Below are 20,704 nucleotides of genomic sequence, written 5' to 3' on the forward strand. Positions count from 1 at the left end.
TAAAAGCCAGCACCTACACTTTTTGTAGCTGCTAACTTTTAATAAACATAAAAAAAGCCTGGAACTCCCCTTTAACTGCCTGTCATTACACAGGCATTCTTCAGAATATATTACAGCATTCTATGGAAAATTACAGCTAAGATCTGGTTATGCTGGTTCATATCTGTTTTCCGTGTTAAAAAAAAAAAAAAAATCACAGTAGAACTTGCAGACAGGACTATCAGGGCGACATTTTTTCAGTTGTAAATACAGTAGTGGAGTCATTGTGACAGGACATTCAACATGTAGGAAGTTCCTGTTTTAAGTCATGTACAAAACTGACTTTCACTTTCAGAGATTTCCACTTCTGCAGAGACAGACTGAAGAATCAAAGACTGCAGTCTCTACATCATCAGCAAGGTAAGTAAACGGCACAGGAGACAACAGAGAAATTAGTGCTAAATAGTCACTCCTGAAATATCCTATTCAGGTTTGATGCAGGTTATGGCAGACACATGCATGAGCTTAAATTCAAAATTGGGCATTTGTTGCAGGCAGAGTCAGGACGCCCACTAACACACAGCTCCTTTCTCTATCTGCAACGTAGAGAGCATCCTGATTCTCTTGTAATCCAAGGGAGGGGGCGAGCACGACACTCCACACCAGGGAGAAAGCCTCACATTACTGTGTGTAGTTACAGACAGAAGAACAGGAAGTGAGGATTTCTCAGAAGAAATAAGGACATTTAAAAGCAAAATCGAAGAATGAGGTAAGTGAAGGAGGACTGCACTAAGGTAAAGGAAGCTATTTAGGGAAAAAAATTGTACCTTTATAACCCCTTTAATCTTTAAATTTCACCACAATGAGCATAAATATTACAAGAGAAGTCGGTTTGGCAAGTAATCTGTATAACAGATTTGACTTGTCAATTGTAAGGATATCTGCCACGCAGGGAGTGCATTGTTTTTAATGGGAATAGTTGACTCATAGAATTGTACTGGGAAAAGGAGCATAAAAGCACAGTTAAAGGGGCTGTAAAGGTAATTTTTTTCCCTAAATAGCTTCCTTTACCTTAGTGCAGTCCTCCTTCACTTACCTCATCCTTCAAATTTGCTTTTAAATGTCCTGATTTCTTCTGAGAAATCCTCACTTCCTGTTCTTCTGTCTAACTACACACAGTAATGCGACACTTTCTCCCTGGTGTGGAGAAAGCCTCTTGAGGGGGGAGGGGGCGAGCAGGCAAGTCAGGACACTCTCTACCTTGCAGATAGAGAAAGGAGCTGTGTGTTAGTGGGTGTCCTGACACTCCTGCTCGTCCCCTCCCCCCTCAAGAGGCTTTCTCCACACCAGGAAGAAAGCCTTGCATTACGATGTGTAGTTACAGACAGAAGAACAGGAATTGAGGATTTCTCAGAAGAAATAAGAACATTTAAAAGCAAAATCGAAGGATGAGGTAAGTGAAGGAGGACTGCACTAAGGTAAAGGAAGCCATTTAGGGATTTTTTTTTTTTACCTTTACAACCCCTTTAAAGCATCACTAAACAAGAAGCAGATACGTCATTTGTAAAGATGGTTGCCTCCATGTACATGTATTATTACTAAAAACAAGGGGCTGGATTCAAGAAGTAATTGCGCCTGTGTAACCATAAGTTACACAGCGCAATTGCTTACTTGCCCCGGCGTAACGAATGCTCCTGATTCAGGAACCTCGTTACGCCGACTGCAGCCTAAGATATGTGCCGCATATCTTAGGCTGCATTCTTGCGATGGCCGCTAAGTGGCGTTCCCGTTGTGCTCAGCGTATAGTATGCAAATTGCATACTAACGCCGATTCACAACGTTGCGCGAGCCCTGCGTACGCAATTTACGTCATTTCCGTACGGCGGTTTTCGCGTAAGGCTGCCCCTGCTATTAGCAGGGGCAGCCAATGTTACGTATACCCGTCGTTCAAGCGTCGAAAAATTAGAAATTTACGTAGTTTGCGTAGTCCTTGCGACGTCATTTGCCGCAATGCACGTCGGGAAAGTTTCCCGACGGAGCATGCCCTCTACGATCGGCGCGGGAACGCACCTAATTTAAATGATTCCCGCCCCCTACGGGATCATTTAAATTGCGCGCGCTTACGGCGGGCATTTTGCCAGCACGCCCACGCAATTTACGTAGCTACTGCTCCGTGAATCAAGGGCAGCGCAGTAAATTTGCGGGGGCGCAGGGCAAAAACTTTGCCCTGCGCCTCCGTAAAAATAGCGCAATTCTACCTGAATCCAGCCCAAGGTTTTTAAAGCATTAATACACACTGATACAATTCTCAACACCAAACTGATATTATTTGCATATTCATCTAGTTAAACATTGAAAAAACTCTAAATGTTATAAAAACAGATGAAAAGTGTATAAACCTATACTTTCACTTTCGTCTTATAATACAGATTTTATTTTAAATGTGTTGCTCCATGCTACTTTATTCCTTTATTCCAGTGAAGATGAATCCAGTGGAGGATGATGAGAACTACTATGGCCTTTGTCTTAGATCAGCAGTAGAGAATGACGAGACAGCCAGCTCTATGACCTCTTTTCCTGATCTCCAGATTTCCAGCTCTATGACCTCTTTTCCTGATCTCCAGATTTCCAGCTCTATGACCTCTTTTCCTGATCTCCAGATTTCCAGCTCTTTTGAACAAGGTAAAAGTATGCTTCTCTGAAATGTAACTATATATTTTGTGCAATGTTCAAAGATCTATTTTGAAATTAGGCTTTATGCACATTCGCCTGTGCAGCATAAAAAAGCTCTACTTGTGTAAAGTGTTGCACAGTTGTATTGTCTCCAAAGCAGGTAATGTGCACTTTACACATGTAGTGGCGCATAGCTACATTCACCTATTTATGTCTATGGGTGGCTGTACGCAAAATACACAAAGCACGTCCAGCAACGATCACTGCCGGTAACCAATGGCAGTGAATAGCTGTGGCCACCGAAAATCTGTCATTGAAGTGTATGGTCTCAGCAGGCCCCAGTTAGTATTTTTCAAAAGGAGCAACAGCAGCAGCAGGAATTAATAAATTCCTACTGCTGCCAATTTACACTATGGCAAAATGCCCATGGTGAATGTAGTCTTAATAGAGCATGGCATTTCCTCACCCATTTTCATTCTTCCTACACAGCTGATTCAGTTTGATTTCATTATTGTATTTAAACCTACATGTTATCTGTTGCTCATTAGCAGCTGGTATAATTTCATGCTGCCTCTTGGTGGCTATTTCAGTGGACTTTAACCACTTCAGCCCCGCAAAGATTTGCCCTCTTAATGACCAGGCCATTTTTTGCGATACGACACTTTGTTGCTTTAACTGACAATTTGCGCAGTCGTGCGACGCTGTACCCAAACAAAATTTACGTCCTTTTTTTCCCCACAAATAGTTGTTGGTATTTGATCACCTTGATCACCTATGCGGTTTTTATTATTTGCGCTATAAACAAAGAGCGACAATTTTGAAAGCAAAAACATTTTTTTTTACTTTTTGCTATAATACATATCCAAAAATAATAATATAAAAAACGCAATATCCGTATATAGATTGGTTTGTGCAAAAGTTATATTGTCTACAAAATAGGGGATAGATTTATGGCACTTTTATTATTTTTACTAGTAATGGCAGCCATCTGCGATTTTTAGCGGGACTGCATCATTGCGGCGGAGTGGACACTTTTGACACTTTTTTCGTTTTGAAATGCAATATATTACCCACTTTTTGGTAACATATGAAAGATGAATTTGCACCAAGTCAATACATACTCAACATGTCTAGCTTTACAATTGTGCCAGCAAGACGATGACAAACTTCAGTACTATTTTCCATAGGCAATGCTTTTAGTTGAGAGCGGGGGCAGAGATGCAAGGGGAATCGCCAGGGGTTACCCAGTGACGTCACCCGTACGCGTCTCTGGGTAACTCCGGCGATTTCCCTTGCGTGGAGCAAGGGCCTGCCTGATTGCATACAAATTGAAATTGTTTAGGTTTGACCTCCTATTATATGGTTTTGGTAAATCTAAAGGAAAGTTGTACAAGAAAATTGTATAATGTATGGCCAGCCTTAAGTATACATTTGTGGAGGAGGAGGGGTGGTTAGTTTAGGTCAGGGGGAAAAGAAAACAGGTTGGGCTGTACGCTGGCCTCCTATATTCACATTAGGGGTCTCTCTCTCTCTCTCTCAGCAATGCTGGCAGCACTCATACGTCTATTTCCCAAACACAACTTCTGGATATGATGCTGAGCACGTGCACGTAACTTCTTTGGTCAACCATGGCGAGGCCTGTTCTGAGTGGAACCTGTCCTGTTAAACCTCTGTATGGTCTTAGCCACTGTGCTGCAGCTCAGTTTCACGGTCTTGGCAATCTTCTTATAGCTTAGGCCATCTTTATTTAGAGCAACAATTTTTTTTTCAGATCCTCAGAGTTCTTTGCCACGAGGTGCCATGTTGAACTTCCAGTGACCAGTATGAGAGAGTGAGAGCGATAACACCAAATTTAACACACCTGCTTCCCATTCACACCTGAGACCTTACGAGTCACATGACACCAGGGAGGAAAAATGGCTAATTGGGCCCAATTTGGAAATTTTCACTTAGGGGTGTACTCACTTTTGTTGCCAGCGGTGTAGACATTAATGGCTGTGTGTTCAGTTATTTTGAGGGGACAACAAATTTACACTGTTATACAAGCTGTACACTCACTACATTGTAGCAAAATGTAATTTCTTCAGTGTTGTCACATGAAAAGATATTATAAAATATTTACAAAAATGTGAGGGATGTACTCAGTTTTATGAGATACTGTGTAGATAGCAGATTATTTATACTGTAAGTAAACAAAAACATAGGTAGTCCAGTTGCAAACAAGGCGACTCCATTTTGGTTGAATGCCGAAAAAATGGTGACCATCTTGACACGCATTGGTTACTAGCAATTAAAAGGTCCATTGATATTCTTTATCTCTCGAGTAAACTATAAAGATTTTTTTTTCCTATTTAAAGTTTTTCGATGGTCCCGCGATGTTCTTGAGGCCTTTGACAAGATCCCAGATTTTAGCCCTGAACAAGCTGAAGACTTGAGCTTGGTGTTTGGGTTCCCACTGGTAAGTAGCCCTCTTAGCACAGTTCAACTAATTAAGTAAACCTTTTAAAGAGTTTGCCATTGCTGACCTCCTTCTGAACATGTTAGTTTCCTGGCCTAGTTTGCCTGGCTCTGAAGCTGACATTCTAGCTTCACGTCTTTGAGGTATGCACATGGTTAGTGCTGTATTTTGGCCTAGGCCGACAAGGCCTAGGTTGCAAAAAAGCTGCCTCTCCCCCGCACGAAAAAACCTTCCCCTCCTCCCGCATGCAGGGCCGCACAGCTTAATCCTGGTAACTGGCCAGACAGGGATGCGCTAGCGTGGGCACCCGGGACATCAGCCGCCAGGGTCCAACAAGTGGCGATCAGCTTTCCGGAGCAGCCGACCCCTCTCTCCCCACTGACAGCCCCGCAGATAACAGATGCACACATGGAGTGGTGGGAGGGGGTAAGGGAAAATGTGCTGGGGGGTGCTTTGGGAGGGTTTGACTTCCCTCCCACTAGCATATATCCTCTCCACTCCCAAAGCACACCCCAGAACATACCTCTTTATTTGCCTCTCCCCCCAAATTATAGGATGCCACATCCCCCTCTGTCCCCCTCACCGCAGCGTCCCTCTCTGTCCCCCTCCCTGCAGCGTTCCCCTCTGTTCCCCTCCCACCGCGTCCCCCTCCCACGAAGATGACAGGGTGCGGGTCTTAAAAAAAGAAGGGGTGGGTGATATTTAAATTAGGGGGTGCACGAGTTTAGTCAGGCCTAGGGCAGCACAAAACCTAAATACACCACTGCATAAATGCTCTATAGGGTGTTTTTTACATTCGATTCATCCTTTAGAATAGATGATATGGAGAGGCTGATTATTGGTTTGATTAGTGCAACACCATCTATTAAGTATTCATTGATTCTTCCTGCCATTCAGTAACTGTCTGCCTATACAGGAGGTACAGGCAGACAGCTGACTGAGTGTCTGCAGGAGCCTGGGATTTCTCCTGTGATCTGCTGATTGCAATACTTTACAGGATCCAGTGTCAAAAAATAATAAATGCACATTTTTTTACCTGCAAAAAGATGTGCATTTATTATTTTTTAATACCCCATAAGTGAGATCCAGAACTTGCTCTGCTCTCCCTCGAGTCTTGTAACTTCCTATCACCCATAGAAGCCGAGAGCCACAAGTATGCGGTGCAGATATGCATGGTTGTCATTTGCAATATTGCGTCACAATGGGGTTGATTTACTAAAACTGGAGAGTGAAAAATCTGGTGCAGCTGTGCATGGTAGCCAATCCGCTTCTAACTTCAGCTTGTTCAATTAAGCTTTGACAATAAAAACCTGGAAGCTGATTGGTGCAGAGCTACACAAGATTTTGCACTCTCTGGTTTTAGTAAATCAATCCCAATGTGTTCTCAGCAATACAGAGCCAAAGGGCGATTTTGGCCATCACTTCAATGACGTGCATTTCTCCACTGACCGACACTGCACCCATACAAATTGCAAATGTCAGATACTGGAGTCACGCACTTCTGTCCTGAAACACTGTATTCACCCACTCGATTTCGTATTGGCCACCACCACTGCACCCACTTCTGTACTGACCACCAGGCATACCCCACTTTTAAGTAAACAATGGGGTTTATTTACTAAAGCTGGAAAGTGTAAAATCAGGCTCACTTCTGCATAGAAACCAATGAGCTTCCAGGTTTTATTAGCAAAGCTTAATTGAACAAGCTGGGGTAAGACGCTTATTGGTTTCTATGCAGAAGGGAGCCTGATTTTGCACTCTCCAGCTTTAGTAAATAAATCCCATTCCCATTGTGTACTTAAAAGTGGGGTATGCCTGTATATAGCAACTACAATTTTGACCGTCACTACAGCCCCACAATTCTCCACTATCTGCCACCATAATAATGGCACACCACACACTACTATATATGTACAATTGCAGTACCATGTATGCTGTGCTATACATTACATTCTCCAGACTATCTGTCTTTAGGATCCTATGTGCAGACCACAGGTTCAGTCTCCATTCCCTATACTTAGTAGCTTAGCCTTAGTCTGCTGTATTGGCTAATATCTCTGTATAACTACATAGCCGTGTCTCTCTACAGGGTAGCCAACCGGTGTGTGTCAGGAAATGCCTGGAGGCCTTCAATAATATACCAGAAAATCAAAATCAGTTGCGAAGTCTGACCAAACAGCTGAAGAGATTGGGCAGAGCAGATGTGGTGAAAGCTATGCACCTACAGAGAGGAGCCCTCTGCTGGCTGGGTGAGAACATTAACACAAGAAGATTTAAACACCATTCTGACTTGTGTGTTGCATTCCAGGCAGTGATGCTAAACCTAACAAAGAAATTCTAAAGAGAGAAATATTTTTTTCTGTCCCTGTAAAACCAGTACAAGAAATGGGAAGAAGTAGTTGTCACCAGGACAGGGAGACACAGCCAGCAAGAAGAACTTGTCTAACCCTTCCTCACTTTACGAAAATATATATATATATTTTTCACTTTCAAAGTGGACAGATTTCCCACTTTACTGCCCCTACAGCAAGTAAGTGCCCGTTCACACAACCGCGACTTGGGATCCGACTTGTGTCGCCCCAAGTCACGCGACGTGAGAAATTACATTAAAGTGAATGAGAGCCGTCTTAATGTACACTACTGAAATTGCTCCGACTTCAGAAAAGGTTCCTGTACTACTTCAAGGTGACTTCTATGCGACTTGTACCCATTGATTTCAATGGAAGTCGCCTCCAAAGTCGGATCACTGTCTTAACTGAAGAAACTTTACAGGAAAGAAAACAGTTTTCTCAGGCAAACCCCTCCCTCCCACAGAGCTGATTATTGTTTGATTGGCCACTGGCAAAGTTGCCTGTCCTGGAGGCGACTTGAAGTTGCTTTGAAAAGTCGTGCCGACTTTCATGTCGCTGTAGTGTGAACCGGCACTAAGGGGAACTTGTCAGCAACTGGGTCACATACAGCAATATTTATATACCGTATTTATCGGCGTATACCGCACGTGGGTGCACGATATACGCCGATACCCGCGCCGAGTTTGAACTACTGCGCCGGCATATACCGAGCGCAGTACACTCGTGTATAGTCGGGCAGGCTCGGCTCCTCTCGCAGTCATGTCCTGGACGTACAGGACGTGACCGCGAGAGGAGCCGAGCCTGCCCGACTATACACGAGTGCACTGCGCTCGGTATATGCCGGCGCAGTAGTTCAAACTCAGCGCGGGAAGCGGGGATCGAGCGAGGAGGACACCGCAGAAGGACGCCAGACCCGACGAGGAGGACACCACTGAAGCCGCAGACGGACGCCGGACCCGACGAGGCCGCCGATGGACGCCGCGCAAGACACCAAAACTGTAAGTACTAAAATGTTTTTTTTACAGGAATGCGGGTCCACTTTAGGGGTGCGCGCTATACGCCGGAGCGCGCAATACCCCGATAATTACGGTAATATACAGGATTTATATAGCACCAACAGTTTGCACAGCACTTTACAACATGAGAGCAGACAGTACAGTTACAATAAAATTCAATACAGGCGGAATCAGAGGGCCCTGCTTGTTAGAGTTTATAATCTAAGAGGGAGGTTTAATAACTGTGGGGGATAAGCTGATGGAGAAAATAAAACAATTGTTGGGTGGGGGGCAGGGTAGACTTCTTTGAAGTGAAGGAATCGCCTAAAAGTGGACAGAGTAGGAGATAGTCGGACAGATTGGGGTAGAGGAGTTTCACAGGATGGGAGAGGCTCGGAAGAATTCCTGGAGACGAGCATGGGAAGAGGGGACGAGGGAACTAGAGAGCAGGAGGTTTTGGGAGGCATGAAGAAAGCGATTTGGTTGGTATTTTGAGAAAAGGTTAGTGATGTAGCTGGGGGACAAGTTGTGGATGGCTTTGTAATTTTTTTTTTTGTATTTTGAAATTAATTAATCGGGCGAGTGGAAGCCAGTGTAGGGATTGGCAGAGAGGGGTAGCAAACGCCGAACGTTGGTAAGGTTGGTGTGTCTGGCAAAAGCATTCATGATGGACTGAAGGGAGGAAGATAGCCTATGTAAAGCTAAACCAATGAGGAGGGAGTTGCAGTAGTCAAGGTGAGAGATGACAGAGAGTGAATTAAAAGCTTTGTGATGTCATTGGTTAGGAAGGGGCATATTTTGGAGATGTTGTGTAGGTTGAAGCAACAAGCTTTGGACAGTGCTTGGATATGGGGCTAAAAGGAGAGTTCAGAATCCAGGATAACACCTAGCACCTGGGCATGTGGGGATGGGTTGATAGTTGTGCCATCGATTTTAACAGAGAAGTTAGGGGAAGAGGCACGTGGGAGAGAAAATATTATAAGCTCGGTTTTGGATAGATTAAAGCCTCGTACACACGATCAGATTTCCGGACGACCGTTCGTCCGTGTTTTTGTTGCATGTCTCATGTTGATAGTGAAGAGGTTACTCAACATACAACATTTTTCGTACGACAAAATACAACTTCAGAAGTGACGTAATATGTTGAATAATTTTGTATGTATTTTTTCGTTTTTGAGCATGCACAGTCTTACGGGTTTTTTTTCGGACAAAAAACATACTGATTAAACGAAAATTGGACGTTGTGTTCATGTGCGCCAAAAATGTTATAGTCTGCACATCCAGCTTTTGTCGGACGACAAATCTGAATCGTCTGTTGAAAGCACCATACTAACGATCCAAAGCATAGGACTTTTGTCTGAAGAGCGTTGGCCAGGAACTTGTCTTGCATACAAACTGCAAAGAATTGTTGGCCAACAAACACAAAACTATGTTTTTTTTCAGCTCTTTAGCGCCACCCTTTGGGCAACTTTGCTAATGTTGTGTTATGGTTAGCATTGCTTCTGAGCATGCATGTTTGTCCGAAGGATTTGTGTACACAGGATCAGATAATCCGACAACACACATTTGTTGTCGGAAAATTATAAAGCATGCTATGCAACATTTGTTGGCAGAAAATCTGACAATTGTGCGATGGAGCATACAAACAGTCGGATTTTCCGAAAACAGCCTGTCATCACACAATTCCCGTCGGAAAATCCGATCGTGTGTATGAGGCTTTAGACTTTCATAATATGCACAATAGGACAGTAGTTACAGACAGCAGAGATGAAAAAAAAAAAACCTTGGTATGGGTTAACAATCTCTATTATTTGCCTACGTTTACAGGTCCAGTTTTACCAGAAGAGATGCCGATACGGGACATTGTTCCTTCTCTGTGGGTGCCGCTAACAGCAGCGCTCAGTGCCCCTCATTCACACGGTAAGATATGTAAAGGAGCCTGAACTTCAGGGACCATCAGTAGCGACTTGCTTTTGGCGTTACTCTTTTGTTAAACTGATCTCGAACAAGCACTCCGATCAGGAAAGTTATGTCAGAAGTCATTATGTGTATACTTGTTCTTAGCCAATGACAGTGGCTGCCATGTTCATCCTGGGGCTTCAATACTTTTTGTATTGCTGACCTGGAAAGTTTTATCTGCATATTTGTTGTGGGTCTGTGGCTTAGAAAATACTGTGGATGGAAATGGAGCCCCTAGTGGTGGGATTTTTAAGGCACTATCAAAAGACAATGAAGTAGAAAAATATAGCTACTACTTGTACTACATTCTTGTACACTGTTAAACCTAATTTTATGTATGTACGATCCTACTTGTGCTTGAATAAACATTGGATTGTGAAAAAAAAAAAGAAAAATATATAATTGAATTTTTTAGAAGAAAATACATAGAAAATTACACATAATTGTTCTGACAGGGGAGTAGAGAGAGATCTGCTGTGCCTAGTGATCAGGAACAGCACTATCTCTCTCACTCTACTACCTGTCAGTCCCCTCCCCCCAGTTAGAAACACCTCACTAGGGAACATTTAACCCCTTGATTGCCCGCTAGCGTTAACCCCTTCCCGGCCAGTGCCATTTATACAGTGATCAGTGGCTATTTTTAGCTCTGATCACTGTAATAATGTCACTGGTCCCAAAAAAGGGTCTGATCTGTCCGACGCAATGTCACAGTTCCTCTAAAAATCGCTAATCACTGCCATCACTAGTAAAAAAAAAATAATAATAATAATAATAATAAAAATGAACCAATCAATATACGCTTATTTAGATTTTTTTTTACCAAAAATATGTAGAAAACATATTGGCCTAAACTAAAGAAATGTTAAATTTTTGGAGTATATTTATTATAGCAAAAAGTAAAAAAACTATATATATATTTTTTTAATGGTCTTTTTTTGTTTATAGCACAAAAGATAAAAACCTCAGGAGGTGATCAATTGCCATTTTGTGTACAACGTTGCACGACCACACAATTGTAAGTTAAAACGACGCAGTGCCGTATCGCAAAAAATGGCCTGGTTATTAAGGGGGCAAATCCTTCCAGGGCTGAAGTGGTTAAAGCTACTTTGTCGCTAAACCTAAAGCACCAATATAAGCTCTCCCTGTGTTACTGCAGCATCCTGTAGGGATGTTGGGGTAGACGGGAGTTAACACTGAAGGGACCAGGAGAAATAAATAACACAGTAACAGTGCATTTTTATAGCACTGATCGCTGTATAAATGTCAATGGTCCCAAAAATGTGTCAAAAGTTTACTATCTGTCCACCACAATGTCGCAGTCCTGCTAAAAATTTTTTAAATAAAATTAAATATTGCAGATCACCACCATTACTAGTAAAATAAAAAAATATAATAAACATGCCATAAATCTATTCCTTTTTTGTAAAAGCTATAACTTTTGCGCAAACCAATCAATATACGCTTATTGCATTTTTTTTACCGAAAATATGTAGAAGAATACATATTGGCCTAAACGGATGAAAAAATGTCTTTTACATTTCTTTGGATATTTATTATAGCAAAAAGTATAAAACATTTTGTTTTCAAATTTATCACTCTTTTTTTGTTTATAGTGCAAAAAATAAAAACGAGGTGATCTAATACCACCAAAAGAAAGCTCTATTTGTTGGGGGGGGGGGGGGAAAGAAGGCCGAATTTGTTTGGGTACAGCGTCGCACGACTGCGCAATTGTCAGTGCCGTATCGCAAAAAATAGCCTGCTCATTAAGGGGGAAAATCCTTCCGGGGCTGAAGTGGTTAAATAAATGTTAATTGCATGGATATTTTCCGCATATACATTTAGATTTTTGTTATGTTACACAGGTTATCATTTGAAAAATTCATATGCACATGACACTTTGATATACGGCACACTGGATGTGTGCATATTGCACCATGGTATATGTTCATAGTATTGACACATTTAGGTGGATATATTGCACTGATATTAGGAGTGATTGTACAAGGTACATCTTTTATTAGCAGCAGCGCTGTCCTTTCAGAACAACATGACCATAATAGCCTCTTTTTTTGTATCAGCCAGAGGGCTGCTCAAAATGGAACATATTAAGTTATTTTTTAACTTAAAGTGGATGTAAACCAGATCCATGAAACTTGAGCTGGTCACATATATCTGCAATGTTTTTTTATCTCTTTCCAAAGCCCTAAGTTCTGTGGCTTTCTCCTGCTCTGTTCTTCTGTTATCAACATGATAACTTCTGTCATGTTCTCTGACATGTGATAAAACCAGCCTGAAATGTGTGCTATAAATAGATTAGCAGACAGCTGGTCAATTCACAGCACAGCAAGTCTCTTCCTATGTGGAGGGAAGTGTGCGCATCTTTCCTCCAATCAGCTGTCTCACAGTGTATGGCAAAACTCCCCTCCCCCTGCTGGAACAGAAAGAGAATTTTTTTTACACAATGTTCACTTTCTAAACAGTATATAGCGCTGAACACAGCAGATATACATGTGAAATGTATGTAGGGAGATTTGTTTCATCTCTGCGTTTCATCAGGCTGTTCACTTCACTGGATGTGAGGGATTACATCCACTTTCATGCATGATCTACCAAATCATGTAATCCCCTTTGTACCATAACAAGTGTCCCTGTGTTATGTAAAAAAAATCTGCTGATCTGTACCTATGTAAGCTCAGGTCCCGGCTGATCAGCTGATCCGTCAGCTATCTTCTCTCTCTTCAGTTCCAATGGGCGGGGCCAAGCCCTCCCGCTGATTCAGTTATGAGAGCAGCAGGAGAGGGGGGGGGGCACTGGTATAAGCAGACAGGCAGGAGAGGAGGAAGAGAGGGGAGAAAAGATCAGCGCTGTGCATGGCTGGATCTATTCTGCCCTTACTTCCTTCCTCACTCTGATAACTCCTCCCATAAGAATGCTGCTTTCACTGCTTATCTCCCTACCCTAGTCTGACCTCTGCTTTACAAGCCTGCAAGAGGTTGATACCAAGTCAAATTTAGGTATTATACTCTCCTTCCTTAAAAAATATTTAAAGATGTATTAATACTGTATATACAAAATTGCATTCCTTTGTATCTTTTATATCGCTTTATATCTTAAAGTGTTCATCTTTAAGTCTGGTAACAGGGTTGCTTTAATTTGTTTTTCTTTGATAGAGAGATCACATAAAAGTGCCCGTCACTTTAAAGAATTCCAGGCTTTACCCAACTACTCTTTAAAAATGTTCTCTCCCCCTCCTAACAACTATTCTGACTTTCTGTTAGAAAGATCTGTAAACCTTTTTTACCTTTTCAGCACGCTCCGGTCCAGACACCCAGTTTGTCTCTCCTGCATCAGCCAGTGGCATCTGCAGGGGAGAGGAGGGAGCACCAACATCAAATGGGCCATAGTAAGCCTATGGACAATGTCACCACTCAGATATTCCAAGCCATTGTTGAGAGCTTTCTCTTATCCCCTGTAGCAAGCACTGGCTGACAATTGAGATGACGTGACCAGAGTAACCTGAAAACAGATAAGTATACACATCTTTTGTTCACAGGTCAAAACCAATGTTTGGAGTGGGGATGGAGCATTTACCCAAGTAGTTGTGTTTTTCCTGAAATTCCACTATAATTTAAATAAAAATGTAATTGTTAATATTAATATGTCTGCAGTAAGAAATGTCGGCAACCCTTAGACTACATACACACTACAGTGTTTTGAATCGCTGGCAGATTTTCCACAGATCTGCCCGCGATTTGACAGCGCTGAGGTGTGAATGACAAAACGTGTATATCGCATTCGAGATGCCATTTATTTGACAATCCCGGTACGGGTCTGCCGCGACTGTCACGTGATACATCATGCTGCAATTGCAGCAACCCGCATCATAGGACACGTCACCCAAAAGTAGCTCCTGAATTATTTTTGGGCAACATGTGTCTCGCGATGCATTTTGCCACACCGTGATTTCAGGTAAATGACTGGCATCTCAAATGCGAGTACCGCTTTTTGTCATTTACACGTCAGCGCCGTCAAATCGCGGGCAGATCCGCAGCAAATCTGCCCATGATTTAAAACACTGTAGTGTGAATGCAGCCTTATGCCGCGTACACACGGTAGTTTTTCGGCATGAAAAAAAAAAAGACATTTTTCAGCATGTCCAAAAAACGACGTTTTTCCAACTTTATCATTAAAAACGATGTTGCCCACACACCATCGTTTTTGAAAAATGATGAACAAAGCGCGGTGACGTACAACACGTACGACAGCACTCTGAAGGGGAAGTTCTATTCGCCTTTGGGCTGCTTTTAGCCGATTCCGTGTTAGTAAAAGACGATTCGCGCTTTTTTGTCCGTTACAGCGTGATGAATGTGCTTACTCCATTATGAACGGTTAGTTTTACCAGAACGAGCGCTCCCGTCTCATAACTCGCTTCTGGGCATGCACGGGTTTAAACGTCGTTTTAGCCCACACACGATCATTTTTTTACAACCCGAAAAACTACATTAAAAAATGCAGCATGTTCGAATTTTTTTTTTTTTATTGACGATGATTTTAAAATGTCATTTTTTTTCCATGCCGAAAACGACCGTGTGTACGCGGCAGAGTCTGATTTCCCATATCGGGTCTTTGAAGGATAGTTCTGACAGCATGAACATGTTGCTCCCAAATAATAGCAGGATGTCAGGACCACTACTTATGTTCCCTCTACAGACTGGAAGTGGCTGGCGAGGAAGGTAGACCTTCCACCTCTATACATTAGCTCGTGGCAACAGAAAAAAAATCCAGCAGATGAGGTGCTCACATACTGGAAGGTAAGGAGACATTTGCCAAAAAGCACATATACAGTATTACAAATTGCTGTAGAGATAAGGAAATTTTTTTTCGAAGCACACTACAATCAGATTGTAAAACTCTTTCGGAAATCTTTTGATTTACCAAAACTATACAGTGTAAGAGGCTACCTAAAAAACTTATCAGGCAGGTAGTAAAATCAGGAACTAGACTCCTATTTACCTCCAATAAAAACATTAAAGCTCAACTCCACCTTTTGCTTCACCCCTGCACTACTTTCCTGAAGCACCCTTTGCTCTTTATTTTGTATTTAAATCACTTTATACATACATTTTTTTGCAGCCTTTAGGCTGGCTAGGTTAGGTCAGAGGTCCACTTTTTCCCTGAAAGTATGTATTTTTTACTACTGGGCAGTGCAATGATATGTAGGAGTACTGGGAGCCCAGGCTGACTTGATGACATTCCCCAAAAGGGGAGGGTTCAAGATGGTCTGGGTTCTACAGAATGTGGGCTGAATGATTCTAGGTATCATTCAACTATGGTGAGGATAATCAGGAGGGAAAAACTGAGCCAGGAGTCTGTGGGGGACAAAACCACAGAAGAGGCAAGTATTACCGAGGGAGATGCTTTTGTTATTTGTTTAAGTGAGGAGCAATAGTTTTTTATTTGATTAAGTTCAAAGCTCCAAAACGCTCAACAAACAAACTCTTATATAATTCGATGATGGTCGTTCACACACGGGGGGACGTTAGGGGGGAGTTTGTTTGTCGGTGGGCAGTCTATCATTTTAACAGTGAGACAGAACAACAAAAATATCCAGAAAAAACACATAAAAAAAAAAAAATCTAAATTGATTTGCATTTTAATGAGTAAAATAAGTATTTGACCCCTTCGCAAAACATGACTTGGTGGCAAAACCCTTGTTGGCAATCACAGAGGTCAGACATTTCTTGTAGTTGGCCACCAGGTTTGTACACATCTCAGGAGGGATTTTGTCCTACTCCTCTTTGCAGATCCTCTCCAAATCATTAAGGTTTCGAAGCTGATGTTTGGCAACTCAATAAAGGTTGTCGCTGCGCTAACCTGTGGAAAAATAATTAAATATATCAGGTGGAAAAATATGCTAAAGTGATCCTGATTTGGCATAAAGTTCAACACCCACTGGTATGACACCAAAAGGTTAAATGAACAAATGTGCATAACTAAAAATGTGCAGAAAATATATAAAAAAAAATTAGTCCAATTGAGTGAAGGTCAAGCGTAGATATCGTGTATAACTGAATAACATCAGCACAAATTTCCACCACCAGAGAGTGCCAACAATTTCACGCTTACCAGATGGCAAGCAAGGTGAGCTTGTGGCTGTAAACCCAGCCAGGGCCTCTATCTGGAAACTCGCCGTGGCGGCAACCTCAATGATCAGGGTGGTGAGTGGCTATGGTACTTGCATAGATTTAGATATTGTGCAGATGAATCAGTGGTAACCAAAAAAGCAAAAAGCTCTCCATAGAGTAAATCCAATTAAAAGGTAATTTAATAAAGGATAAAAGCACTTACATCACTGTAGTGGATAAAACAGCAAAAATAGCAGCAAAAAGCTGGCTGGCTGGTGAAAGCCCGTCCTCTCAGACTGGAACACGCAATGACATCAGCACCTTCCGACGCACGTTTCGTCATGAAGTGACATCGTCTTGGGGCCCCCAAGACGACGTCACTTTGTAACAAAACCGCGTCGGGGGAGTTGACGTGCTGACATCATCATGTGTCCATCTCTGGTGGTGGATTTCAGTCCTTCACGCCGTAGTGTTACCAATTGTTTTCTTGGTCCCAGCTGCCTTGAGATCATTGACAAGATTCTCCTGTGTAGTTCTGGGCTGATTCCTCACCTTTTTTATGATCATTGAAACTTTGTGTTTCTTCCATTTGCGAATAATCACACCAACTGTTGTCGCCCTCTCACCAAGCTGCTTGGCAATGGTCTTGTAGCCCATTCCAGCCTTGTGTAGGTCTACAATCTTTTCCCTGACATCCTTGGACATCTCTTTGGTCTTGGCCATGATGGAGAGATTGGAATCCGATTGATTGCTACTGTGAACAAGTGTCTTAAACCAGTAGTGTATTTAGGTTTTGCGCTGCCCTAGGCCTGACTAAACTTGTGCAACCTTAATCGTGCAACCCCAATTTAAATATGACCCACCCCTTCCTACCAAGGCCACACCCCTTGTTGTTCAAGGCCCACCCTGAAACTTTCGAGTGGGGACACCAGTTCTAAGGGCCTGGGGGTGGAAATGGATTCCCCTAATTTGCATAGATTTCCCCTCACTTCCTGTTTGGCTATGAGGCAGGAAGTGAAGGGAAATCTCTGAAATGGGTCAGGAATGGTAAAAAATAAACTGACAGGGGCTATGACCCTCCCTTACTCTATCCAAAAAAAAAGGGGGTTGCCTATAGTTCTACTTTAAGCACAAATTTCTGATAATTTTATGGAGAGGACTCAGAAGATATAACCATGCCAATGGCGCAGAAAAAACATATAGCACAGTGAGGAAGGTTTGTGGTCCAGGAAGATAGGACAGTCAAAATTAGAAGAGTCGCTCGCATACCGGTACCGCTTTATGGGGGCCCTAGACTAATTTGCCCAACAGCGTAGCGCAAGCCGGTGGGGACTCAAATCATGCTGCCCCCCTGCAAAGTGCTGCCCTTGACCTAGGCCAGGATACAGCATTGTCTTAAACTGAGATTACGAGTACTCTCTTAAAAAGGAGTGCTCTTAATCTAAGCTCATCACCTGTATAGAAGAAACCTGGGAGCCAGAAATCTTGCCGATAGGGGATCAAATACTTTTTTCACTCATTAAAATGCAAATCAATGTATAACTTTTTAAAATGCGTTTTTCTGGATATTTTTGTTATTCTGTCTCACTGTTCAAATAAATCTACCAATAAAATTAGAGACTGATCATTTGTCAGTGGGCAAACTCAGCAGAAGATCAAATACTTTTTTCTCTCACCTGTATGAATTGCTCAGGCACATGTAGCTCATTGCCTGATGAGCCAAAAGCTACTTTTTGAGGCAGATTTGGCCATTTTTGGCCCCACGGACTTCACTGGCAATGTCTGTGAATGCTCGACTCAACTAAGTGTTTTTGGCTTTTTGTTTTTTAGCTTGGTCAAGCTTCATCTGCTTGTAAGAACTGGTCTCCTGACATTACTGCTTGCCATTGGCTGAAACAAAAACGCCTGAGGCTTAAATACACGTGATTAAATACATGTAAAATTCTTGAAATGCTCTTCTAAGAATGTTTATAAATTGATCTGCTCAGGTGTGAATGCAGCCTAATATTTGGGCTTGATTGTGAACAAAAAGTTTTTTTTTTCCTTGGAACAGCTAAAGCATCTGAATGTTTATATCGCTTTCCTATTGCAGAGATTACGCTTACTTGCTCTTCCACTATTACCAAGGCAGGAGAGTTCACTTTAATAGGGACACAGGCATTAAAAAAACATCAATGCAAAAACCAGTTAGGCCCCTTTCACACTACTGTGACTTCAAAGCCATGCAATTTTGCCACGATTCGCGGCCGCGATTTCAGGGAATGCCTGTGTAAGTGGCATCAAAATTGGACCAAAGTAGTTCAGGGACTACTTTGAAGTCGGAACGACTTGAAGTCATACTAATATGAATGGTTGTCATTGGAAATCATGGGAAATGAATTGTCATGCTACTTTGCCATCACAAATCGTGGGACAAGTCATATAAGTGTAAAAGGGGCCTTAGACTTACTGGTAACTCTGTTTCTGGGATTTGTCCAGGACAGCACTAGAGAGAAAGGCTCCAACTCCGAAGGCAGGAAACACAAAGGGTTAAATCCATAAAGGACAGCTACCACCCCTCTTCCCCAGTCTTTATCCGAGTACTTCCCCTGAACGGCTTCTGAAATAACAAACACTCGTCCAAGGTTATAACAGCATATAGGGAGGGAATCCTTGCTGTCCTGGATGACTCCCAAAAACAGTTACTGGTAAGTCTAAAGGCCCATACACACGATCTGACTTTTTGAAAATTATCCAACGGACCTGTTTTAACGGACAATCCGACTGTGTGTACGCTCCATCGGACAAACTTTTGCGCTTTTTCATCAGACAAATGTTTGCTGTGAGAAACAGTGCATCCAGAAAGTATTCACAGCGCTTCACCTTTTCCACATTTTGTTATGTTACAGCCTTATTCCAAAATGGATTAAATTCATAATTTTCCTCAAAATTCTACAACCAAATACTCCATAAAGGACAGTGGGAGTGATGTCACACGACTCCGGTCAGTCACAGCGCTGGAACCCCAGAAGGAAGAGGGGAAAAGATGGATGCTTCCACCAGTGGGGACAGCACAGGCTTCGTTTGCAGGCAAGTGCAAATTAATGGGCTAGTTTGTGGCGCATACTAGCCCATTATGCTTTTACTTTGCAGGGACAAAAACAGAGGAAGTAAAAACCATCAGGGTTTACTTCCTCTTTAACTGTGGGACCTTCTATAGACAGGTGTGAGCCTTTCCAAATTATGTCCAATCAATTGAATTTACCACAGGTGGACTCCAATCAAGTTGTAGAAACATCTCAAAGATGATCAGTTTGGAAATACCTGCGATCAATTGTTAGTGTCATGACTGGGTTCACACTGATACAATACGACTTTCATCCTACTTTGCTCTGCGACATCAGTTCTACATTGATCTTACATTGGTCCATCCGATGAACAGGATACTACTTTGATCCGACTTTGTGATAGTTAAGACAGGTCTCATAGGGAAACATTGATTTTCATACGTCATGAGCTCCCAATGTCGGAGCGTTTGTCGTACCAGTGTGAACCCGGCCAAAGGCTGTAAATACTAATGTACATGTGAGTTTTTTTTTTATTTTAATACACTTGCAAAGATTTCAAACACATTTCTTTCATGTTGTCATTATGGGGTATTGTTTGTAGAACTTTGAGGAAAATAATGAATTTAATCCATTTTGGAATGAGGCTGTAAAATGTGTAAAGAGTGAAGCGCTGTGAATACTTTCTAGATGCACTGTAGTAATAAAATAAAAAAACTTTTTTTTTTTTTTTTTTTACCATAGTGGGGAAGGTTTAGAACCTCTGAATCTTATTTCGGTCTCTGTCCTTTCACTTCCTGGTTTGGTGACAGGGATCACAGACATAGGAATTAAGCAAAACTCTCCCTATCAGTAATCCAGACAGTGGTTGAACCCTGACAAAGGCGCTAAAAAACCCTACTAAAATTTCAAAGGACTTGAGTTACACTTTAATATATTCTCATGTTTTGAAACCCATTCCATGCAGGTGAGGAACGACGCTACCATTGGACGGCTGTTTGATCTACTTCTAGAACATCAGAAAGACCTGGCAGCCATGTTATGACAGCCATTGTGTAAGCATGGACTACTTGACTATATGCATGTTGTAAATTAGGGCAATAAAACAAGATAGATATAG

At 42.1% G+C, this 20,704-nt stretch overlaps 1 protein-coding gene across 4 annotated transcripts; it reads left to right on the forward strand.

The window, feature by feature from the left end:
* The first annotated feature begins 200 nt into the window (after positions 1–200).
* On the forward strand, positions 201–20,703 carry LOC120913905. 4 transcript variants are annotated; one of them, XM_040324247.1, is made up of 8 exons: positions 201–399; positions 2,458–2,567; positions 2,604–2,661; positions 5,010–5,110; positions 7,200–7,359; positions 10,284–10,376; positions 15,126–15,226; positions 20,552–20,703. In XM_040324247.1, exons 2-8 carry the CDS (start codon positions 2,463–2,465, stop codon positions 20,627–20,629), a joined length of 696 nt encoding a protein of 231 aa, XP_040180181.1. In that variant the 5' UTR covers positions 201–399; positions 2,458–2,462; the 3' UTR covers positions 20,630–20,703. The 4 variants fall into 4 exon arrangements, 3 of the variants coding, with proteins under 3 accessions (XP_040180181.1, XP_040180179.1, XP_040180180.1); XR_005743589.1 differs by having other exon boundaries at positions 2,458–2,661; positions 15,089–15,226; positions 20,552–20,639; XM_040324245.1 differs by having other exon boundaries at positions 2,458–2,661.
* Position 20,704: the final 1 nt, after the last annotated feature.

This window comes from Rana temporaria, chromosome 9 (assembly GCF_905171775.1).
Source record: "Rana temporaria chromosome 9, aRanTem1.1, whole genome shotgun sequence".
NCBI lineage: Eukaryota > Metazoa > Chordata > Amphibia > Anura > Ranidae > Rana > Rana temporaria.